The sequence below is a fragment of the Canis lupus genome, chromosome 9 (genome assembly GCF_048164855.1).
Source record: "Canis lupus baileyi chromosome 9, mCanLup2.hap1, whole genome shotgun sequence".
NCBI classification, from domain to species: Eukaryota; Metazoa; Chordata; class Mammalia; order Carnivora; family Canidae; genus Canis; species Canis lupus.
The window spans coordinates 49,477,023-49,500,015 of NC_132846.1; the positions used below are offsets into that span (position 1 = coordinate 49,477,023).

A 22,993-nucleotide genomic window follows, 5' to 3' on the forward strand; every position below is an offset into this window, starting at 1 on the left:
TCCCACATCAGGCTCCCTGCGTGGAGCCTGCTTCTCCCTCTGCCTATGTGTGTGCGTGTGTCTCATGAATAAATAAAATCTTTAAAAAATAATAATAAAATCTTAAAGAAAAGGAAGGTGAGCTATAAAGGTGAATGTTCAGGGTCCTGGCCATTTAAGGGGAGGGAAAACTAAAAGCGGGGAGCGGAAGCTATGTGTTTGCACTTGGAAGGCAGAATGGTTGTTACACACCTACCTGCCTATGCCAGTTTCTGTTCCAAATGCTGTGAATATAGCAGTGAACAAGACAGACAAGGTCCCTAATTTAGTGGTTTATATTCTAGGGATATAGGGTGACTAATAAACCACCTCCAAAATGCACAGGATGTATGGGGAACATTCAGCTTGGCTGGACCGAGTGTGAGTAGGACTAGAGAAGACCAGAAGTAAGGCTGCTTGGTGATCCTCTGGTACAAGGGCAATGGGAACCCTTCAGAGGTTCCTTTGGGCTGTTTCTTTGTTCTGGGGTTAGGGAGGCAGGGAAGTGACTCTTGCTTTTTAATTATATTTAAGGAACCTGAGGCTCAGGGAAGCAATGTCACTAGCCCAAGGCCACCCAAGTACAAGATCGGGCAGGCGTGTCTGGCAAGGCCCGGGGTTCAAAACCCCTGCCCGCTTCCCGCGCTTTTCCGGCCATGCAGAGGTAGAAAGGCGCGGGGTCCCGGGGTCCTCGGAGAGGCTGGCGCCAAGCTCAGAGCCGACCCCGCGGAGAGGCCCGGGAGGGCGGCCTGGTCTCCGGGGGGTCGCTGGCACCCCCGGGAGGAGCGGCCCAGGCCGCCAGGCAGCGCAGCGGACTCCGAGAGCGCGCCGCGGCGCGGGGCTGCCGGCCGTAGACCCGCGAGCCGAGGCTGGGGCCGCGTGGTGCTGCCCCTCGGCCCCCCCACGCCCGCCCGCCAGTGGTTCGCTCCGAACACCCCTCCCCGCGCGGCGGGTACCGCGGCCCGCCCCGCTTCCGGTCGCTGCCGGGCCTTATATCCGGTGTCCGCCCGCCCTCGGCTCCGCCGCCGCCGCCGCGATGCTGTCCCGGACCCGCTGCGTGTCCCGGGCGTTCAGCCGTTCGCTCTCTGCCTTCCAGAAGGTACGGCCCGGCCGGGCCGGGGCACCGGCGGGTGAGAAACCCGCCGGCGGGCAGCGGGGCGGCCTGGGGAGCAGGGGCGCGGCGCGCCGGTCGAGCCGGCACCAAGGGCACCGGGACGCGGAGGCCGCGCGCTGGGCGGCCCGGGGGGGCCTTCCCGAGGCAGCCGGGCCCCGACCCCTGCGGCGCCCCCCCCCCGTCCGCGCCGGGGCGGAGGAGCAGCCCAGAGCCGCGCCCGTCCGGACGCGGGACTCCGAGTTGGGAGGAGGCGCGGCGGAGTCCCGGGGCTGCATCCAGGGCCCGCCCTCTCCCTCCGGTAGTCAGCGGGCGCCAGCGCTGTGGGAAGTTGGGAGAGCTCGGCGGGTTCGGGGTGCCGGCTGGGAAGGAGCGCCCCCCGGCTGTCGCGCTTGCCCTCTGGAGGCCCGGGATTCACCTGTCACTGGCACCTGGACAGCTTCGAGGCTGTACTTAGAAAGCGGTTTCTTCCCTCCTTTCATCACGGGTGACGTCGATAATGTCTTCTTTCTCAACAGGGGAACTGCCCTCTAGGGAGACGTTCCCTGCCTGGTAAGTTGTGCCCTTGCCTGCCGTCAGCTACCATGCTCCCCTGGGCAGAGCGGTGCGTGAGGAAGCCGCGGTGCCGAGGTGTCTCCACACGCCGGGGACTGAAACAAAGTGCTGTTTAATAACAGCTGGCCGTTTGTTTATTCGTTTGGCCACGGAGTCCACTGAATTTCCACTGCCTGTCAGGCACTGTGCTAGGCACTCCCCGGGGATGCAGCAGTTAGTTACCAGTTCTTCCCCTCCTGGAGCTTTACGGTCTGGGGGAAAAAAACACAAAGTATAAATGGCTAAGCAAGTGAGGGATCATGAATTTTGGTTAAGTGCTGAGGTGGAAACAGATGAAGGTGGAGGAAAGGGCCCTCTTTAGTAGGAGCAGTTAGAGCTGCAGCCCCCGGGGGATGTGACATAGGGCGAGTTCAGTGTAGAGCAGGAAAGGGGAATAGCGCGGACAGAGTCCCTGCAGAAGGGAAGAGCTTGGCAATGTTTTGGAACTGGAAAAAAAAAAGTGACCTAACCAGAGAATTTTGGTTAGAGGAAGAAATGGCGCGCGGCTGAAGATGGTGTAGAGGCAAGTGGAAGGAATTTAGATTTCATCCCAATAATTTTTTTAGACATCCGGCATAAATATTTGTTGGATGAGTTGAGTTTTCTGTGTGCCAAGCATGGTTCTGGGTGCTTTTTGTGCATTTTGCAATTAATCGTCAAGAGACAATAAAGGGGGTATTCTCTCTGTTTTACGAACACATGATCCAAGGGTAAGTGCCTTGGCCAAGGTCATTCAGCCACCTATTGGTCAAGCCATGTCTACCTGACTCCTCAGCCTAAACTCTTAACCCACCGTGATGTCGTTTACTCGTGCTCAGCAGATCGTTTGAGTTCTTAGTATGTGCCAGGCTCTGTGCTGGGTGACAGGGGTACAGATGGTCTCTACCCTCACAGATCTTATGGGCTAGCTGGAGAGACAGCAAATACACATTTATGCACACAGAAGGACACATTTACCTTGTGAGGATTATAAGCGAGAAGTGCAGGGTGTAATGAAAGGGTGGGATATAGCCCAGCTTGGGAAGGGTGGAGAGTGTGGTGAGGATATCAGTGAAAGACTTCTCTGAAAAAGTGACATTTAAGTCAAGTCTCTAAAGAATATGTCACAGTCGGCGAAGAGAACAATATACCAAGCAAAGGGAATTGCTTGTACAAAGGTTGTCAGGCAGGAAGGGACTTGACTGGTCATAGAAATGGAAAGGAAGCCTGTCTGGCTAGAAAGATAGGGAGGGCTGGACAGGACAGGAATGGGTAAAGTTTTTGGACTTTATTCTGAGAGTCATGAGATCATAGGCACCTAGCAGGGTGTAGGCTCGTAGTGGACTCTCAATAATAAATATTCTTTTAAACTAGGAATCCTAAAAGTAAACGATTTCTCCACTTATAGACTGGCAGGACAAAGGAAAGAACCTTGTACTTGGGGTTTGCATTGGGGCTCAGGACTTCACCTTGGGCTAGTCCCTGAAACCTCCAGAAGCCCTGCTTATATATAAAGTGGGAATAATAGCAGATGGTCGTTCTACTTTAGGGAGTTGTGAGACATGAAAATCAAAATGAGGTCATTATGTGAAAGTTTTTTATAAACCCAAAAGCACTATGTAAATGAGACTTGCTGCAGGATGAACTCTAGTTTGGACTCAGGGTTCCACAACTCAGTATGGGCTGCTGGCAGTTCTAGCTCAAAGATACATTATACTTGGGATTTCTACTGCAGAGGCGTTGACGGCTGGACACGGACGTGATTTACTTGACTCCGAAACACTGGAGATTTTGGGGAGGAGGGAGCACAAGGGAGAGCTCTTTCTCCTCTGGTGCTTCCTGAACCCAGGGTTTAAAAAGAGTTGTTAATAGATCTGAAAAAAATAAGACCTCTGGAAAAATATGTCCATGGGAGGCGACAGCTGTTACTAGCTGTAATTAGTTGTCAGTTGGGGAAATGCAGTTTTCTGTGATTAGGACATTTGGTAGGCTGAAAGAGTGTCCCACCTTGCTGAGTTTGACCAGAGGGGAAGACTCCTGGGAAGATCATGGGAAGGAGGTAAACTGAAAGATTTGCTCTTGGTAGCCCAGTCTTTGCTACTAAGGTTTATGTAGTAAGACTTCCAGCTCAGTGCATTTTAGGTAACCAGGGAAACAAACCCAGACCAAACATGCCCACTGCTTCTCACATTAGGCTCTGTGTAGTCACAGGATAAGCCATCGTGGGTCTTTCTGAAGCTTCAATTATATTTGAACACTTGAGGGAGTAGGGAGGTTTTATTATGAAAACATATAGGGATAATGACAGTTTATGAATTTTAAGGTAAATAAGATTATAAAAGTACTTCAGGCCTTGCCCTTAGCATTCTCCCCTTTCTTCAAACACAAACCCACTCTCCCCGCCCCACATACCTGTTGCTCTGGGCCATTGAGAAGCAGGACTCTGCATGATAAAGATTATATTGTTGCCTACGTTTGATCTTGCTCTTTGTCAGAGTTAGGGGGTGAACAGACTTCTTTTCCAATCCCAGCAGGTATCCTGTATAAGAGTTATTGGTTAAGAGTTGTTTTGTTTCTTACAGGGGTCTCCTTATGTCAGGGACCAGGTTACCCTGACAGCAGGAAGATTGTGTAAGTATTTCTGGGGAGCACAGATGTGTGGCCATGGGGTATTTAAGACACCGGTTCTAAATTTGACCATCTGCTTTCTTCACTGGCTTCCAGGCCTAGATAATCAAGGTGCTTATTTGAGTCTTTAGATCTGACCTTGATGTTGGTTTATGATGTGTGATGTACCTTAAGCTTCAGCCCCATGTCAGGTGCTGGTCCTGGAGTGTGCTTGTCCTCAGATGTTTAGACTGTAATGAAAGTGAGGTTGGAACCCTCTCTTTATGGGAAAAGATAGAAGGTTACTCATAAGTATTCTGGTTGATGGGCAGCCCTAGTGGCTCAGCAGTTTAGCACCGTCTTCAGCCCAGGGTGTGATCCTGGGGACCCGGAATTGAGTCCCATGTCGGGCTCCCTGCATGGAGCCTGCTTCTCCCTCTGCCTGTGTCTCTGCCCCCCCCCCCCCAAGAATAAATAAATAATTAAAATCTTAAAAAAAAATTAAGTATTCTGGTTGGATACAAGTGCAGCCAAAAGAAATTAACATTTGTGGAGATTTATTTTTTTTTAAAGATTTTATTTATTCATGAGAGACACAGAACGAGAGAGAGAGCGAGAGAGAGGCAGAGACAGAGACACAGGCAGAGGGAGAAGCAGGCTCCATGAAGGGAGCCTGACATAGGACCGGGTCTCCAGGATCAGGCCCTCGGCCAAAGGCGGTGCTAAACCACTGAGCCACCCAGGCTGCCCTATTGTGGAGATTTAGAGCATTCTCTTGGTAGCATAGTTATTTCAGAAATAGTAAAAGCAAAAGATGAGTCAGTTGAGTCCTGGGACTTCGACTACTTCAGAATGCTACTATTGCATAAGACAGTTTGGAGAAAGGCCACTCGTGTGTTCCAGATTAATTTCTGCTTATGAGTATTGCTTAATGCTGCTTTGCATTCCAAGTATTTTCAGAGTAGTGGTAAGAGGATGCTCTCTAGTTATCTGTTAAACCACTGTCCAGCTATGTTTTGGCTAGGGAGCCTCTTCAAAATGAAGGGTCACCGATTAGTTCCTTCATTGTGCATCACAATGGGATTTTTTCAATTGAGAAAATGATGTACTTAGTACTAAGTATGAATTTCTGTGTTATATTTGGAGGGAAGTTAGCATTCATGAAGTCTTTGAACTGTGATTTTATTTATTCATGAGAGACAGAGAGAGGCAGAGACACAGGGAATGAGAGAAGTAGGCTCCTCACAGGGGGCTGATACGGAACTCATTCCCAGGACTGGGATCACACCCGGGGCCGAAGGCAGACTTTCAACCGCTGAGCCACTCCGGCATCCCTGAACTGTGTATGTTTTTTGATGAAACAATTCCATTTCTAATAATCTATGCTGAAGAATTCCTGGTATACCCACATTTCTCTCAAAATGGCCAAACAACAGGGAATTGGTTAAGATGTGTCCTATTAACATGTTCATGCTATGATAAGTTGGGAAAACACAGGTTATAAAAGGATTCTGTTTTTTACTGTACAGAACATTTTTTTGCTGTTTCCAAATATTATACAGTGGACATCTAATACTTTTGTAAATTAGAAGTTAGACTGATTCAAAACGTGCTACTCACCTGCAAATTTTTTTTAAAGATTTTATTTTATTTATTTTATTTTTATTTTTATTTTTTAAGATTTTATTTATTTATTCATAATAGAGAGGCAGAGACACAGGCAGAGGGAGAAGCAGGCTCCATGCCCGACGTGGGACTTGATCCCGGGACTCCAGGATCACACCCTGGGCCAAAGGCAGGCGCTAAACCGCTGAGCCACCCAGGGATCCCTAAAGATTTTATTTATGAGAGGGAGTGTGGGTGTTTGTGCGAGCAGGCAGAGGGGCAGAGGCAGAGGGAGAAGCAGAAGCAGACTCCTGCTGAGCAGGGAGGCCCTGCGGCTGGCTTGATCCCAGGACCCAGAGATCATGACCTGAGCTGAAGGCAGATTCTTAACTGTGTAACCGACTCAACCACCCTGGAGTGCCCACCCCCACCCCACCTGCAATTTAAATGGAAAGTGGAACAACCACAAATTTTGAGGCAATAAATACAAAAAGTATTTAAAAGTTAATTGTTAAAAATTTGATCAGAGAGCAAGCAAGGGGGGTGGGGAGGCAAAAAGGGAGAGTGAGAGGGACAGGCAGATTCCCTGCTGAGCACAGAGCCTGACATGGGGCTGACTCAGGGCCTAATCCCAGGACCCTGAGATCATGACCTGAGTCAAAGTCAGACGCTTAACTGACTGACCCACCCAGGAGCCCCAGTAAATTATTTTTTAAAAAACACTTTAAGGAGTGAGATCACCCTAATCTAATAACTATTTTTGTGTTGTCTTTTGTCTGTTTTCTGTGAATAAAGTACTCACTTTATTTTAAAAAACCTTTTATCATTGAAACATTTCAGTTTTTTGTGATTCAACAGTAAAAAGACTTTACCCTTGTCCTACAGTGCCCCCAAGTTCCACTCCAGGTTCTTGAGTGTCCCACAAGGCAGTCTCTGGGGATTACAAACTACCATGAGTTCTTGTCCATGAACACTTAACACGTGGTTATAAACTTTATGCAGTCACTTTGTTCTCTTTTTTTTAATGTACATTTCCCCCTTGATTTTAAATAAATCTTATAGTTATTTTGACATTACAAAAGTGAAAATATCAAATGGCAACTTAAATCTGTTTTACTTCTGTATTATAAAGGTGCTTGTTGTAGAATATTGAGAATGCTGAAGTGTAGAAAGTGAAAGTCCCCATCGGTCCAGATCACTCTCCCAAAATGTGTATGTATATAATAGATAACCATAGGTACTGTATATATCTGCATCTCCCACTCTCCAGAGTTAACCAGCGTTAATGGTTTGCGCATACAACGTAGTATCCTTCTCTAGTTTACATTATTTGAAGTTAGTATCGTATCAGAAAATCCCTTGGTCTCTTGAATGAGTCCAGAATGAACCAATGTGCTGCCTGCTGGCAAGAGAACTGACTAGGAGAGATCATAGGAGTGTTTTGGTGGTTCTGCTCCCTCCCCACCCCTGGCCTATAACACCTTGTTTTAATTCCGAGTTAATTGTCTCATCTTGCTGCCTTATCTCAGTCTGTAATCCCGCAGACAGAAATTTCATTGTTTGTGGCACAATGGCAGGTACTCTGCGGGCACACAATTTATTGTACTTAGATTTGGTCAAGAAAAAAAACCTAATGGGGAGGCTAATTCCTTTTGGTGGGTGTGCAAAGGACCAAGATGCTTATCTTTTTCTTCACTGAACCCAGTGAAAAATCTCTATTTTGTGCGAGCTGGCATTTCACTGCAACAGAGGGTTATGGACTCACCCAAGGAGTTTACTACCTTGGGTACCCAAGTCATCCAGGATCTGCTGTAGACCTGCTGAGTCAGAATCCTTGGGGTTGGGGCCTGGACATGAAGGCTTTGAAAAAGGTTCCCTAGATGACACTCACAGGCACCCCTGGCTGAGAATCACTGATTTTTAAGGGCAAGTGGTCCATGGTCCCTTGTCTAGACTACAATGTGAGTGGTTCACCTGCTAAAGGAGTTTACTTTTTTATGTTTTTTCTGTAGTATTAACAACAGTAGTGTCTTCAGTGTTCGCTTCTTCAGAACTACAGCTGTGTGCAGTAAGTACCTGCCTTCAGTTCCCTGCCTTCTTGGGAATGGCATTTTAATGGGAAGAGCAACAATGAACAGAGTTTAATTAAAAAGGAGAAATACGGACTACATTTGAATTTTTTTTCTCTTTTCCTAGAGGATGATGTGATTACAGTCAAAACCCCAGCATTTGCAGAATCTGTCACAGAGGGAGATGTCAGGTGGGAGAAAGGTAAGTTTTTAGGCTCTACTCCTTAAGTTTAAATATTTAATAAAATTGTCATTGCCGACTCCCCCCAACCCCCACCCCAGTAATTGGGTTCCTCCCTTTTCTTTACATGCAATGTAATTTTTCCTGACACTATAGGAAAGGGGGCTTGTAACACACCTATCAAAAGGGATTTTGTGGCTACTGGAGACGTCCCCCCTTAACAGGTAGTCTTTGACTATCTTTTCAGCTGTTGGAGATACTGTTGCAGAAGATGAAGTGGTTTGTGAGATTGAAACTGACAAGGTAGGCTTGTCCTATGTTAGTGTAATTTTTCATGGTTTCCTCTTGGTTTAACCTAATTTTTTTTTCAAATGGACTTGTGAACTGTTTAAAGATAATTTTTAACTTGCTCTAACCTCAATTGTAAAAGTGTTGGAATAGCTTATTAAAAAAGAAAAACTTAAAAGTTTTAATTTTGGATTATTCTCAATATATGTATTATGTACTTTAGCAGAATTAGTTTTGTAGCATGTGTATGTGCACGTGCATGAACTGTTTTGGTTTGTTTTGTGTATCACTTGGAAACACATTAACTGAACATTGTTTCTGAAAAAAGACAAAGGGTGAATCTTCACAATAGCATTAACTTTTCATTACTCTGAAAGTGTGGCTTTGGTGTTTCTATAAGCAGAGTCTAATATCTGTGTTGTGACTCATATTTGAGATTCTAGACAATTTTCTAATACTGAGTAAAGATTTGGACTCTTTTACAATCTGTCCTTGTTTTCTAGACATCTGTGCAGGTTCCATCACCAGCAAATGGCGTGATTGAAGCTCTTTTGGTACCTGATGGGGGAAAAGTAGAAGGAGGCACTCCTCTTTTCACACTCAGGAAAACTGGCGGTAAAGAAGTTCTCCTGGTTGTCAAGGTCTCCAGTGTTCCCCCTTGGAATTGGGGCTGAGCATAATGTACTAATACCTTGATACCTCAGAGGTTATTTGGCATTCCAGCTCCTGTTAGTTGAGAGACTAAGACAGGTGATATTTACATAGAGGGTAGTTTAAATGCCAAGTTCTAGAAGAAAAGTATTTAAAAAGAAAAAAAAAACGTATAATTTTCTTTCCATGTATGTTTCTTATGCTAGACCTTTGTTTTTTATTTTTTTAAAGATTTTATTTATTCAAGAAAGAGACAGAGAGGCAGAGACCTAGACAGAGGGGGAAGCAGGCTTCTCGCAGAGTGCCCAGTGCATGACTTGATCCCTGGACCTGGGATCATGCCCTGAGCCGAAGGCAGCTGATCAGTCTCTGAGCCACCCAGGTATCCCATGCTAGCCCTTTTTTAAAGATATAATAGAATGAAGAAGAGTCTAAGGTAGTGATTTTTTTTTTCCCCCTCCCCATCCCTGGCATCAGAATCCCATCGGGGTTTAAAAACAGACAAATGCAGGGCACCTGGGTGGCTCAGTTAGTTAAGTGACCAACTCTTGATTTCCACTTAGGTCATGATCTCAGGGTCCTGAGATTGAGCTTTACCCTGGGTCTGGAGCCTCCTTAAGATAGTGTGTCTGTGTGTGTGTGTCTCAAAAGGAAAAAAAAAAAAAAGGGCAGCCTGGGTGGCTCAGCGGTGGTCTTTTATTTAATTTTAATTTTAATTTTAATTATTTTAATTTAATTTTAATTTTAATTTTATTTTTTATTTTGGCTCAGCGGTTTAGCGTCGCCTTCAGTCCAGGGCATGATCCTGGAGACCCAGGATGAGTCCCACATCGGGCTTCGTGCATGGAGCCTGCTCCTCCCTCTGCCTGCATCTCTGCCTCTCTCTCTGTGTCTCTCATGAACAAATAAATCTTAAAAAACAAAAAAATTTATGGGGCACCTTGGCTCAGCTGAGGGTCTGCCTTTGGCTCAGGTCATAATCATAGGGTCCTGAATTAGCCCCTTGTCAGGCTCCCTGTTGAGTGGGGAGCCTGCTTCTCTCTCTCTTCCCTTTGCCTGCTGCTCCCCCTGCTGTGTGTGCGCTCCCTGTCAAATAAATAAATAAATCTTAAAATATATGTAGAACACAAATGCCTAGACCCCATGGTCCAGGGATATATTAAATCTGAGGTTTTCAGATCCTGGTTATTATCCTAGTTTGTTTTGTTTTAATGCTCTCCAACTGATTTTGATACACAGCAAGGGCTTAGAACTACTATTCTAAAGTAAGAAGCAATATTTCATGGTGTCTATTCTGGAGAAGTCAGCATGGTTTTTTCACATCTATTCTCTCCTAACATTTTTAGGGAATGTTGCTCTTTCTCTAGGGAAGAAGTGAGAAATAGGAAATGAATTTGTATGGCATTTTACAGTTAATATGAGAGATTAGATAAGAAAATATTTTTCTGATTCTTAGTTAAATTCAGTAACTACTAAAGTCTGTTTCTTTTTCATTATCCTAAAATAGTTAAGGAGAGAGATAGTAGATTGCATCATTGAGATTGATCAGAGTAAGACCAGAAGCCCAGAATGAAAATAATGTGCAGTAGAAGGGAATAAGATCAATTCTTCCATCTTCTGATCATTCCTTAAAAAGAGTATTTTTATTTTTATTTTTATTTTAAGATTTATTTATTTATTCATGAGAGACACAGACTGAGAGAGGCACAGGCAGAAGGAGAAGCAGGCTTCTTGCCTGAGCTGAAGGCAGGCGCCCCCAAAAAGAATATTTTTCTGATTTAAATATGAAACCAGATATGTACAGATGGATAAAATCAAAATGAATATCTAATTTAAAGTTGTGGTTTATGAGCATAGATGAAATGCTTTATGAGCATAGATGAAATGCTTTGAACTATGAGATTTTGATTATTTAAACTTTTATTTTTTTAATAGTTAAGAGAATTCTTCCATATGTGATCTTAAAATAGAAGATGAGGCTGTCAGTACTCCTATTACTAGAAATGTGTTACTTCTATGTATGTGTATCAACATCCTCCGTTGGGTTTCTTTTACTTGGTAGTTTACATTGCCATGGGCTTAGTAGGTGCTTTGAAAGTACTTTCTAAATTTGATCAGTCTGTATTTGAGAAATCAGGAAGGCAACTGAATTAAGTCAGTTATGTAATGTAGGACATATAGGAGCCCTGGGGAACGGAAGGATGGTGCCTTATATCAATGTGTGCATATCATAGTGCCTTGTATATACCCGGTTAGCATTTGTCAAGGGATTGGAGATGGAGCTTTTCTGCTAAACCTTGCTTAGCATCTGATTTGGTTGCTTTTCATTCCAGACAGTGCCAATGGCCTTTGTTTTTTTTTTTTGCAGCTGCTCCTGCTAAGGCCAAGCCCGCTGAAGCTCCTGCTGCTGCAGTCCCAAAAGCAGAGCCTGCAACATCGGCAGTTCCTCCTCCCCCTGCAGCATCCATACCCACTCAGATGCCACCAATGCCCTCGCCCTCACAACCTCTTACTAGCAAACCAGGTGAGCCTCCACCTCCCATGTGTCTCTGTGTGGGAGAAGAACATTTCATCAATGCCACATTCCTTCACAGGGCAGAATCTGAGACTAATCGTGGCTCCGAACAGACTTCATTGGCTGCTTTGTGGAAGGGAGGGACTTTGTATGAGAAAACCTGGGTTTTGGAGCCCAGCTTTCTGTTTACAGCTATGTGACTTTAGGCTAGCTCTTAACTTCTTTGAGCAGAGCATGTGTTTGTAAAGTGGGAATGGTACTAGTATGCCTCAGAATGTCTTAAGAATTAAGTGACAGTACAGTATGAAAGCACTGGCACTTAGTAAATGTTTCTCTGATTTTTTTTCTTTTTTTTTTTTTGGTGCAAAAGTGTGGTTTTATTAAAGCATGGGGACAAGACCCATGGACCGAAAGAGCTGCTGCCTCTCTGATTTTCTGATGCAGCTGTACCTTCTCTTCGTTTTCAGTGTCTGCGGTGAAACCCGCTGCTGCCCCTCCAGTAGCTGAGCCAGGAGCTGGCAAGGGTCTGCGTTCAGAACATCGGGTAAGCCTCTAGGGACCACTTCCAGGAAGAGACCGAGGGAACAGTGTTGAGATTGGTGGAGTGTGGGCATTGTGGTGCCTACCTTTGACTTGTTGGCAGTTCATGGAAACTGAGTTTAGGAAGTGCCTTGTTCATAGTTACATACTTGACATATGATAGGACTAGAACATCAAGTCTTCTGAGCACTTGTCCAGTGTGTGCACCACCCCCCCCCCCCCCCCCCCCCCCCCCCCGTGTTGTGCTACCACTGAACTGCCTTTGGGTGGGTAAAATATTTGCAGGGAATGGGAGCTTAGTTATATGCTCCCTCCCTCCCACAGTAACACACTGCAGAGAGGTGGTTTAGTGAGCCCTGTTCCTGTTCTTCCGGGACACTTAGCTGAGGGCTACATGGTAGCAACAGCTGGCAGGAGCCGATGTAAAACCTCAAGGAAGTATGGTCAAGAGTGTGGGTTCCTCTGCCTGAGAGTACCTCCTGAAAATACTATAGCCTCAAAAGTTTGTTGTTTCCATTCCACAAGTAGCTGTTCTCATGTAAGTCTTTATCACTAGAAATCTGTAGTGATTCTTGGGCTGACTAGCCGTACACCACACTCTTCCTTTTCATAAATTGATTCTGATTTTTAAAGTCACACCATTTCCTGAACTTCCACTCTTGGTCAAACTCAGTCGCATCTAAGTGGGTAGTTTTTGTCTGGCTACCTCCTTGCTCAGAGGAGCAAGGCCACCACACGGGAAAAAGAGAGCCTGGAGCTCCTGTACTTAGGTATCATAGTCTGGCCATCTGGTCCTTGTAAGCTGAGTGCCCCCTTAGAATGAGTGGTGGGGGCTTGGTCCAGAGAACCCAGACTATCAATCCTTGTCCTGTTTTCAGGAGAAAATGAACAGGATGCGGCAGCGCATTGCCCAGCGTCTGAAGGAGGCCCAGAACACGTGTGCAATGCTGACTACTTTCAATGAGATCGACATGAGGTGAGAACTCTTACTCCCTGTGCCCTTTTTCTTGGAGAACACTTCAACTTTCCCCAGCACTACCTAATGTTGATTCCAAAACAGCAAGAAGAGGTACTTTGCACTGCTCGTTGACTGAAAGAGTGACCCGCTGGTCTCGTTCTCTAATTGCCTACCTCTGTAAGTTAAAAAAAACTTAGCCTTTTATACCTGAATCTTGTGATGTCTAATAAATGAGGCTGGTAACAGTGTTAAACTCTGATGACTAGTGTCCAGTTGCCAAGTAGAGAGAGGGCAGCTGGGCCTGCCCTTGGGTTGGAGAACCAGTTGATTGCACGCTCAGTCAGAAACCAGTACCCTGCTGCTTTCTCACAGCAACTGCTCCTGATTCACGTTCCTAAGTTTCTCAGATTTGAGTGGTGGAAAGGTGCAGGCTTGTCATAGCTTTCACCTTTCCCAGCTGTGATAATGAAATGGAAAGCAAGTTGTGTTTTTCAGTAAAAACCTCAAAATGTATAACCAAAGGGGCAAATTTAGTATACCCATTTCTTTGGTGAGCTGTTGACTTACCCATTTTCTTCAAGGTTTTTTCGTTTTTTAAGATTTTATTTATTCATGAGAGACCTAGAGAGTCAGACAGGGCATAGGGAGAAACAGACTCCTTGTGGGAAGCCCGATGTGGGACTCGATCCCAGGACCCCAGGATCATGCCCTGAGCCAAAGGCAAATGCTCAACCACTGAGCCACCCAGCTGCCCCTTTTTCAAGGTTTTGATGTGTACAAGTGTCAGCACTGCAGGGAACAGCAGAATATAGTTAAATTTTGCAGTGTTTGAGCACTTACTGTGTATAAGATGCTATATTGTATTTGAGGGGCATACAAAGATACAAAGTGCTCAAAGAAAAGAGCACTACCCTTCTAGAGCTCACCATTTGATTTGGATAAACACAAAGCAAGAGGCACTTGGGTGGTTCATTTGGTTGAATGACACTTGATTTCGGCTCAGGTCAGGATCTCAGGCTCACTGGGGAATCAGTTTGGGATTCTTTCTCTCCCTCTCCTGCCCCTTGTGCCTCTCCCTACCCCCGAGCTCTCTTTCTCTCCAAAATAAATCTTAAACCACACATACCCAAAGTTAAATCTAGAAAAAATATCAGAAGGGTACAGAGTATGAATTGGAGAGAATGAGATCATTTGTTTTTTGAGATGGAGGGTAGAGGTGGGGAGGGGAAGGTCTCACAGTGCTTCCTGGAGGAAATATTTTTAATAGGCCTTAAGGTCCACTAGCATTTTGACACAGGTAGCGTTGTGGGGAAGGGTCATTCCAGACAAAATAAATAATAGGAACCTGACACAGGAAAGTACAGGACACATTTGAGAATTATCTGCTGTGAGGATTATGTGGGAAAGAATAGGAAGAAAGTTGGATCCATACTTCAGAATCTTTTGAATGCCAGACATAAGAGTTTATATTTAATTCAGGAGGTAAATCATGAAGTCTTCAGGTCATCCCTTTGCTGCTTTTTCTTGTTTAGTCTGCTAACCTACTTTTCATTAGGGATATTTGTTTTCTTTTGGAAGGGATCTGAAAAGCATAGAGAAGCGAGTGGTTTATGGACAGTATGCTGTGGTATTGTTCACAGAGTTGGGCTCTGTGGCCGGTTTCACTAGATGTCATCCACGCTCTTGTGAAGCTTCTTTAAAAGACTGGATGTCATTCAAGCCAAAGATTTCTCTTTCCTATTTGTAGGACATAGGGAAAGACCTTGACTAATGAATCACAAAGGCTGCAGCTTATGTTTCAGTGCATTAGGGCCAAATTGTACACAAATTGAATTGAACTTTGAAATTCTACCTCATTCCTTAAGACAAAACATGTAAATATTTGTGGCCTTGGGAGATGCAGTTGGCCCAGCAGGTTTGATTGGAAGGTAAATGCAGCAGCTGTCTCTCGTTTCAGCAGCTAATCGAGGTGTCACTTAATGATGGCCTGGGGTCTCACTGTAGTCGGTAATGTGGTTTAGATTGAGTGCCCTTGGGTCTTGTGCTGATCAGCTACCCATCAGGGGCCTTTCTGAGACCTTCTCCTCTGCCCTGTTGTCCCAGGCCCTGCCTCCAAGGGCAGAGCTCTGAAATAGAAACTACTTAATGACCAGACAATAGCATTTGGGCAGGTTTGAGAGCAGAGATGTTTATCACATCTCTTTCCCTCTTCTGCAGCTCTTGTGTCTTGGGAACCAGTAATGTCTTTAGGGTGGTAATCCTAGCATTAAATAAGGTTAGACTCAGGAAAACAAACATTTAAACCTCATCAGCACCACCCCCCCCTTAGGGAAACTTCCTTTTTCAAAGGCAAACAGTCTGAAGGGGGAGTTAAAGTTAGACCATCTTCTCTTTCATGCTAATGACGAATTAGGCCATTATGGGGAGAAAGGGAAACTGAGCATTTGGGTCTGAGATAAATTCAATTTCCATCACAGAACTGTATTCCGATAAATACTGAGGTTTCTGTGGCAAAATAATGGGGAAGCCATTTCCCACTAACTGCAGTATGTATGTGGCACATCTGTGGAAAACTAATCCTAAATGACCAAGGGCTGTGTATATTGCAAAGGCTTCCCAGAAGCTCCAGCTGCTTGTACTTTAAAAGCTTAGGTCCACACATGTCTACCTTCCTAAATACCAAGGAAACCACATCCATTAAACTGATAGAAAGGGCAAGAGCGGTGTTTTTATTATCTTGATGCCCAGCCTTGGCCCTTACATGTGGTGAGTGTTAGCACCTGTTTGAAGGAACAAGTATATGGAACTAACTTTGGGGAGATTAGAAAGGAATCTGTTGACTTTCCCATGAGCCTAACAGAACACTGGTCTATATGCCTGACCATATATAGTCATGGATGCTTTTGCTCACATGGAGCCCAAACACCTGTGGGTTTTTGTTTGTTTTTTTTTTTTAAGGTTTTTTTGTTTTCAGTAAGTAGGAGATAGGAAGAATGTCACAAGGAAGTCATAATCAGGTATGGTAGGCTTTTTGGACCTAATTCTAACAAATAATAAGAACATTGTTTATCTTGTAGACTTTGTTTATGCTTAAAGCATTTTTTTTTAGAAGAGAGAGCTCATGATTTTAGGGTAGCTAGAAATCACTTTCTCATCCAGGCAAGGATACTGGTGTGCTTTGTGATCTCTTATTCATATTATTTGTCACTGAATTCTGTGACTTGTGAAATAAGGAGTCTTGTAAGAGGCTCAGCCTACCTTAAAGACTAATTGGACCCAATTCTTTTTGATTCCAGGTTTTGTAGAGAAGCGAGGTTATTGTATTGACCTCTGCTGGACTATTTCAAAACTTGAACTTAGGTAGATGGTCCAGAGTAAGGGAGCGTTTGGGCCTCAGATATGCTTACCCAGTGTGTACACGGAGTTAGAAACAGGTATGAAAGTCAGAATAAAGGCTTTGTGGTCACTTTGTTTTGTAATATGTTTTTACAGTAACATCCAGGAGATGAGGGCTCGGCACAAAGATGCTTTTCTGAAGAAACATAACCTCAAACTAGGTTTCATGTCAGCATTCGTGAAAGCCTCAGCCTTTGCCTTGCAGGAGCAGCCTGTTGTAAATGCAGGTGAGTTTGTGGTGGCTGGACTTGAAGCAGTCCTGGGAGGTGTGTGCAGAAACACAGACTTGCTCCCACACACAGAAAGCTGGGGTCAACACACCGAAACTTTTCTTTCATACCTGTGAAAACATGAGTGTCTTTGCCCAGATATTTATTGATTCACCTTCCTGAAATGATATCATGATGATTTTCTACCCACTAGCTGGACAGAATGGTTTTTCTTCCCAATTCATAGCTTGACAGCTGCTCTGCCAGCAAACATTTCTGAGCCCAGCTCTCAGGGCTTCTCATGTCAGGGTGGAAGCTCATGTTCTATCTTGCTCCTGCCTTCCTATGGGCCCCAGGATCTTGGGGCCTGATTCCCCCACTTGGCATATGCTCCAGGGTGACCTTTGGTTTCTGGTCGATGGACCTCAGTGGAAGGCCTTGGGCTTGGCCCCTTTTTCATGGACTTGGTGCTCATTTTCCTTCCTTTCTGCTCATCTACGTCATTGAAATGTTGACCTAACAAGCAGTTCTCTTTCCTATTGAGACACTTCTCTGTTCTCTGGAAGGTTAGAGGACAGTACACTTTTGCAATCCTCAGCAGTGCCAGCGTCCCTAAAGATCTAGGAACAGAAGCCCTAGTCCTTTTCATGTGTGTTGTGCTCTAGGTAGGTAGAGGGCTGTCTTTGTTTTGCTCAAGTATGTACCTCCTTGTTTTTCTGTTCTTTTCATACTTCCTGATTGGCTCTCTATACCTTTCTTCTGCCCGCCTGTACATGTAGGCATTTCCGAGTTCTTTTGGCCTCTTTCTCACTTTATGTGCTTTTCCTTGGTGGCTGACCTAACAACACAACATAGACTTTCTGTGGAAAAGATTCTCAAGCCTGTATTTTCTCATGAGCACTAGACCTACATTTTCAGCTGCTGGTTTGCTGTCTTACACTACCCTGCTTCCTCTGGAGTCTCCTAGAAGGGGCTTCCTTCACCTCTTGACAGTAGGCAGTGGAGTGGATGGGACTCCCACCCCTCCCTTTGCTAATTTGTCTTTTGGAGAGCACTATTTTTTTTTTTGTTTGTTTGTTTTAAGATTTTATTTATCTATTTGAGAGAGAGCATGAGCTGGGAGAAAGGCAGAGGGAGAGGCAGACTCCCAGCCAAGCAGGAAGCACAATGATGGGGCTCAATCCCAGGACACTAGGATTGAGACCTGAGCTGAAGGCGGATACTCAACTGACTGAGCCACCCAGAGGACCCTTGGGAGCACTTTTTAAACCTAGCCATTCTCTGTTAAGGGAGGGTTTGGGCAGAGTTAGTTAAAGAGAACTTCTTGCATACCTGTTCTGTGTGAACCAGTGTACTGTGCCCTTCTGATGGCTGCTTAAAAATGGGTGCTCCTATGCTTGGGCTCAGGGCACTTAGGAGATGTTACAACTGGTTGGTCAGCCCACACTGTACCAAGCATGTGGATTTTCACTCGTTAATGCAAGTATTTCCACATTAGCCTAGGCTTAGGGAGTTGTATGTAACCTATATTTTCTCTTACAGTGATTGATGACGCAACCAAAGAGGTGGTGTATAGGGATTATATTGACATCAGTGTCGCGGTGGCCACCCCACGGGTATGTTAGGGAAAGAGGTGGGGAGCTCTGATCTTAAACTGACTTTGTATGAAAAAGCAGACCCTTGGGGGAGAGAACATTTCTGTAATTCTATCTTTTCAGAAGGGAGTCAGTAAAAGAGTAACCTCTTGACCATACCACATTCTTTTATTTTTTATTTTTTTAAGATTTTTATTTATTTATGAAAGAGAGGCAGAGACACGGCAGAGGGAGAAGCAGGCTCCATGCCGGCAGCCTGATACGGGACTCGATCCCGGGTCTCCAGGATCTTGCCCTGGTCCCAAAGGCAGGTGCTAAACCACTGAGCCACCCAGGGATCCCCCTACCACATTCTTTTAATGTCAAGCCTAAGTATTTTAGACTCTGAATCATATTGAATAATTAAGATACTCGATGGGGAGGGGAGAACCTCTACTTGAAACAAGGGAGTTATAGTTAAAAAGGATACTATTAATTTGGAACTGAAAACTGCTTTTCACCGTCAATCAGGGTCTGGTGGTTCCCGTCATCAGGAATGTGGAAGCTATGAATTACGCAGATATCGAGCGAACCATCAGTGAACTGGGAGAGAAGGTAAAGTGGAAAAGCAGCATGTGTGTCAGCTGCTGGGTCAGAGAGGAGGAGTCAGGGAAGGCCAGGCTCCCCAGTGGGCAGTTGTCAGGGAATGGGAGCTGCACTCTGCTGGCTAAGGTGTGCAGAGCCCGAGACTGGCAGTCACACCCAGGAGCCAGAGGCTAGCTCTCTGGCAGAGCTTAGCGTGTTTCTGTCATGGAAGACATTGGGAGGCCTGTTGGGGAAAGCAAAGGTCCTTAAGGCATCGTGCCTATCCTCTGTGGAGCCCTGGCTACAAGCATCTCAACTGAACAGTAGCTAGAAGTTGAACTGTCAGTCTCAGAAGTCTTCTGGGCTCTCTTTAGGTGGAGAAAGCTGGGTTGCACTTACGTTTCAGTTATTAAATCTCCATTCTTAGGCCCGAAAGAATGAACTTGCTATTGAAGATATGGATGGTGGTACTTTCACCATTAGCAACGGAGGTGTTTTTGGCTCACTCTTTGGAACACCCATCATCAACCCCCCTCAGTCGGCCATCCTGGGCATGCACGGCATCTTTGATAGGCCAGTGGCTGTGGGAGGCAAGGTAGGAACTATCCCTGCTAATGTCCTAGCAGCTAGATAAGAGAAAGCTATTAATCATGCCTGAATTTATAGCGAATCTGTCCTGAGTTCCATCTCTTAGTATCTTTTTTTTTTTTTTTTTTTTTTTTTTTAAGATTTTATTTATTTATTCATGAGAGACACACACAGAGGCAGAGACACAGGCAGAGGAAAGCAGGCTTCCCTCACGGAGCCTGATGCGGGACATGATCCCTGAACCCCAGGATCACGCCCTGAGGTGAAAGTAAAGTTCAACTGCTGAGCCATCCAGGTGTCCCATCTCTTAGTTCCTTAATAGCTAAGGCATTGATCCTCAAATGGTGTTTGTCCGCATCATTTGGGAACTTGTTAGAAATGCAGAATTCTTTGACCCCTTCTCAGACCTAATGAAGCAGAAACTGCAGATGATTGATACAAAGTAAAGTGTGAAGACCATGGAATTGAGGTGGCTTGCTCCTTCATCTGGAGTGGTCCTCGAGCTCCATTCTCTAGGTGCTGTTGGTAGTGGGGACACAGTTGGAAACGTCCTTGCCCCTGGGAAACAGAGGACAGCAATGAAGAACTTTACGAAGTTCCAGGTTGTATGAAGGTTTAGTGGTTTCCTGGGAATTGAGGGAATGAAGTTTTAAAGGGTCCTGAGCTGGCTTTAGAAGATAAGCTGGTAGAAAATATTTCCGGGACTCCTGTTTAGAACCTTTTTGTGTTACTCTTTGGTGAATCCAAAAATCCTAGGTCTTCTCCCTTGAAAATGCTCACATACCCAACTTCACATACAATTTCAGAGAACTTTGAGGATCTTTAGTTACTTTTTAAAATTCTGACCCTAAAGAAGAAACTTCCAGTTGCCAGAATTGAAGGGAAAAGTTTTCCTTTAGACAACAGATAAATGAAAGAGCAGAGACTTTTTTTTTTTTTTTTCCCCCCTCAAAGTTTGAGAGAGGAGGACATGTGTGTGGTGGGAGGGGAGCTTCTCAGGTTCCCCGCTGAGCATAGACCCTGAGGTCATGATCTGAGCCAAAATCAAGAGTTGGGTGCTCAACCCAACTGAGCCAACCAGCCGGCCCAAGAATGTTTTTAAAAGGCACAAGAGGAAACTATTTTCTTGGTTAAGCTTTCTTGAATGGGAAAACTTTGCACTAAGGGTAAGCCTTGGTCTTTGAAAATATAAGTATCCAGAAGCAACATCAATAGGAAAAGCTCTGGAACTTCTCTGTAGGCTATGCTTTCTCATCTCCCCATTTCCAATGGGGCTTCCTCTGCTGCAGATAAATCTGTCAACCTGTCCTGTCTGTAGGTGGAGGTGCGGCCCATGATGTACGTGGCATTGACCTATGATCATCGGCTGATCGACGGGAGAGAGGCAGTAACTTTTCTCCGCAAAATCAAGGCGGCGGTAGAGGATCCCAGAGTCCTACTACTGGACATCTAGGAGGAAGCCACACCCCCTACACACCAACCATGCAGGAACTGAAAACCAGTCTTCTCCCTGTCCCCTCATGGGTCCCAGGCTACCCTGGTGCCAGGCACATGTTGTTGGCCTCAAGCAAGGAAACCAGGGCACTGTGTAACCAGCACCCACAGGTCTTTTCGTGGTATTCTGCTGCCCTCCCCCTCTCTCCATCCTTCTCTTACACTCAAATATCTTGAGGCTTGAGGGAAAGAGAGCCATAGTGGATGCTCATCACTATTCCTCCCCTTCTCCCAGTAGTCTTTTGCAAAAGTGATGTTGCTTCTCCCCTGTGCCAGTGTACTATATATAGGGAAACCACTGGGGACCATGTGATCAAGTTTGTATCTTTTGAAAGTCTGTTCTCCAGAGCCGCCTCGGAGGATGTGGTGTCTCCCAAGCTCACGGCAGCCTCTGGCCTGGCTGTGCACATTCTCACTTGGTTCCACCTAGGTAGAGGTATTGACCACAGGCCCAGAGGTGCTGCTTGCTGCTTAAAGGACACGTTCATTTTCTGCTGCCATGGACTTTAGGATGTCTCTTCTACCTCGTCCAGGAAGCACAGGCCAGGGGCTCAGGGAAGGGGGGAGTAGGTCCCTGTTAAAGGGGGTGGTACAGAGTCCCCCCCCAGAGGTAGTATGGTGTAGACAGGACAGGAAGAGAGCCCATCCTCCATCAGAGCTCTATTTTGGCACAATAACAGCTGTGATCGTGCTGACCTTTCTGGGCTGCTTGGAACCATTCTAGCACATGGCAGTGGGACAGGGTGTGGTGCCAAGATGGAGAGCCTGGTGAAGTTGGGGTGAGGAGGCTTCCTGTGGACTGGCTTGGATTGATTTGAGCTTTTAAAGGCCCTGGGTGGAAGCACTTGGACTGAAGCGGCAGCTGTTTCTCTGCATCATGGCCCTAAGTGGGGCCTAAGTGCTTCATCTGCAGAACGCAGGGTCTCGGGGAGGGTGGACCGTGGTTGAAACCAGCCCCAAGATGCTAACACACCTCTGAGGTGATACTGTCCCTTGGGTCTGGGTACAATCATTGGAATTGCCTGGAGCAAGTTTAAATACTTGTCACGGAAGCTTCTGAGCTTCATCACTTTGTATCCAGCTGCATCCAGGCCTGAGGCGGTGGCCACTTGACACCAGGAGCCACTTAGTGCCCCTTTGGATCTTGAGCAGAGAAGCAAGGCTTGGGGGAGGAGGGGGTTGGGAGCTGATACTGAGTGCCTGCAGCATCTACTCTGTCTTCACTATTCAGAACTTGTAACTAAAATATTTAAAGAAACTGATTTTAAATGCAAATTAAAGGGCAAATGTTCTCAAAAGGTTTCTGCTTCCACGCTCCTTTTAGTTCCCACTGTACCCATCCTTGCTGCTGTGTCCATCCCAAGCCTTGGAAGCCACAGTGTGTCCTGGTGGCTATCCTGTGAGATCCCAGACTTCTGAGGCTCCCCCTGTGTTAACTTGATAGCAGGTGGAACCCTAGCTGTGCGCTGCCAGGAATGTGCCTGGCTTCCTTCGGCTGGGCCCCTCCAGCCTGACAGGCCACACCCTTGAAGAGACTTGGCGATGACTTCACAAAGGTTACCATCTGGCATTTTTGTGGGGGCTTGCAGCATCTCTGGGATGGATTAAGGAGGTGGGTGCAACTCCTAGTGTCCCATTTTGGACTGGGTTGCCACATGTATACCAGGGTGCTGGGGCTCGGTAAGCACAGACTGGGGTGGAACACCACCAGGGAGCAAGTGGCCGGGTGGGGAGCTAACCTAGACCACAGGTCCCTGGCCTAGGGTGTCTGAGCTTGAAAACAGCCTGTTTGCACACAGTTCCCCACCTGCTGGTCCTGTGGTGATGTCACCTCTAGGTGAAAGTCTCTCACAGGAACAGATGGCTCCAGAGGGTAGAACTAGAGTTCATAGGTGGGGGAAATGGGTTCAATGAAGGCCAAATTATAGAATTAACCTGTCCTGGGCTTGGTGCTAGAAGCTCTAGTAAACCTACAAAGGAGGTATTAGCCCCATAAGGGTGGGGACAACAGTTTTCAGAACTCAGAGCCCA

General features: G+C 45.8%; 1 protein-coding gene across 1 annotated transcript; it reads left to right on the plus strand.

Annotated features, from left to right (window-relative positions):
• Positions 1-980: 980 nt before the first annotated feature.
• Positions 981-22,260, plus strand: DLST (dihydrolipoamide S-succinyltransferase). The gene is made up of 15 exons (XM_072839356.1): positions 981-1,117; positions 1,648-1,681; positions 4,285-4,333; positions 7,927-7,982; positions 8,111-8,185; positions 8,412-8,467; positions 8,956-9,067; positions 11,472-11,627; positions 12,086-12,162; positions 13,037-13,134; positions 16,609-16,739; positions 18,264-18,337; positions 18,827-18,910; positions 19,308-19,475; positions 20,787-22,260. The coding sequence occupies exons 1-15, from the start codon at positions 1,055-1,057 to the stop codon at positions 20,919-20,921; spliced, it is 1,368 nt and encodes a 455-aa protein (XP_072695457.1). The 5' UTR covers positions 981-1,054; the 3' UTR covers positions 20,922-22,260.
• Positions 22,261-22,993: the final 733 nt, after the last annotated feature.

Bases quoted from the DNA above. Each gene is read 5' to 3' on its own strand.
- DLST (XM_072839356.1), top strand. From the start codon at position 1,055: ATGCTGTCCCGGACCCGCTGCGTGTCCCGGGCGTTCAGCCGTTCGCTC. The intron at 8,186-8,411 runs GTAAGTTTTTAG...CTATCTTTTCAG, and splicing joins AGATGTCAGGTGGGAGAAAG to CTGTTGGAGATACTGTTGCA. The intron at 9,068-11,471 runs GTAAAGAAGTTC...TTTTTTTTGCAG, and splicing joins CACACTCAGGAAAACTGGCG to CTGCTCCTGCTAAGGCCAAG.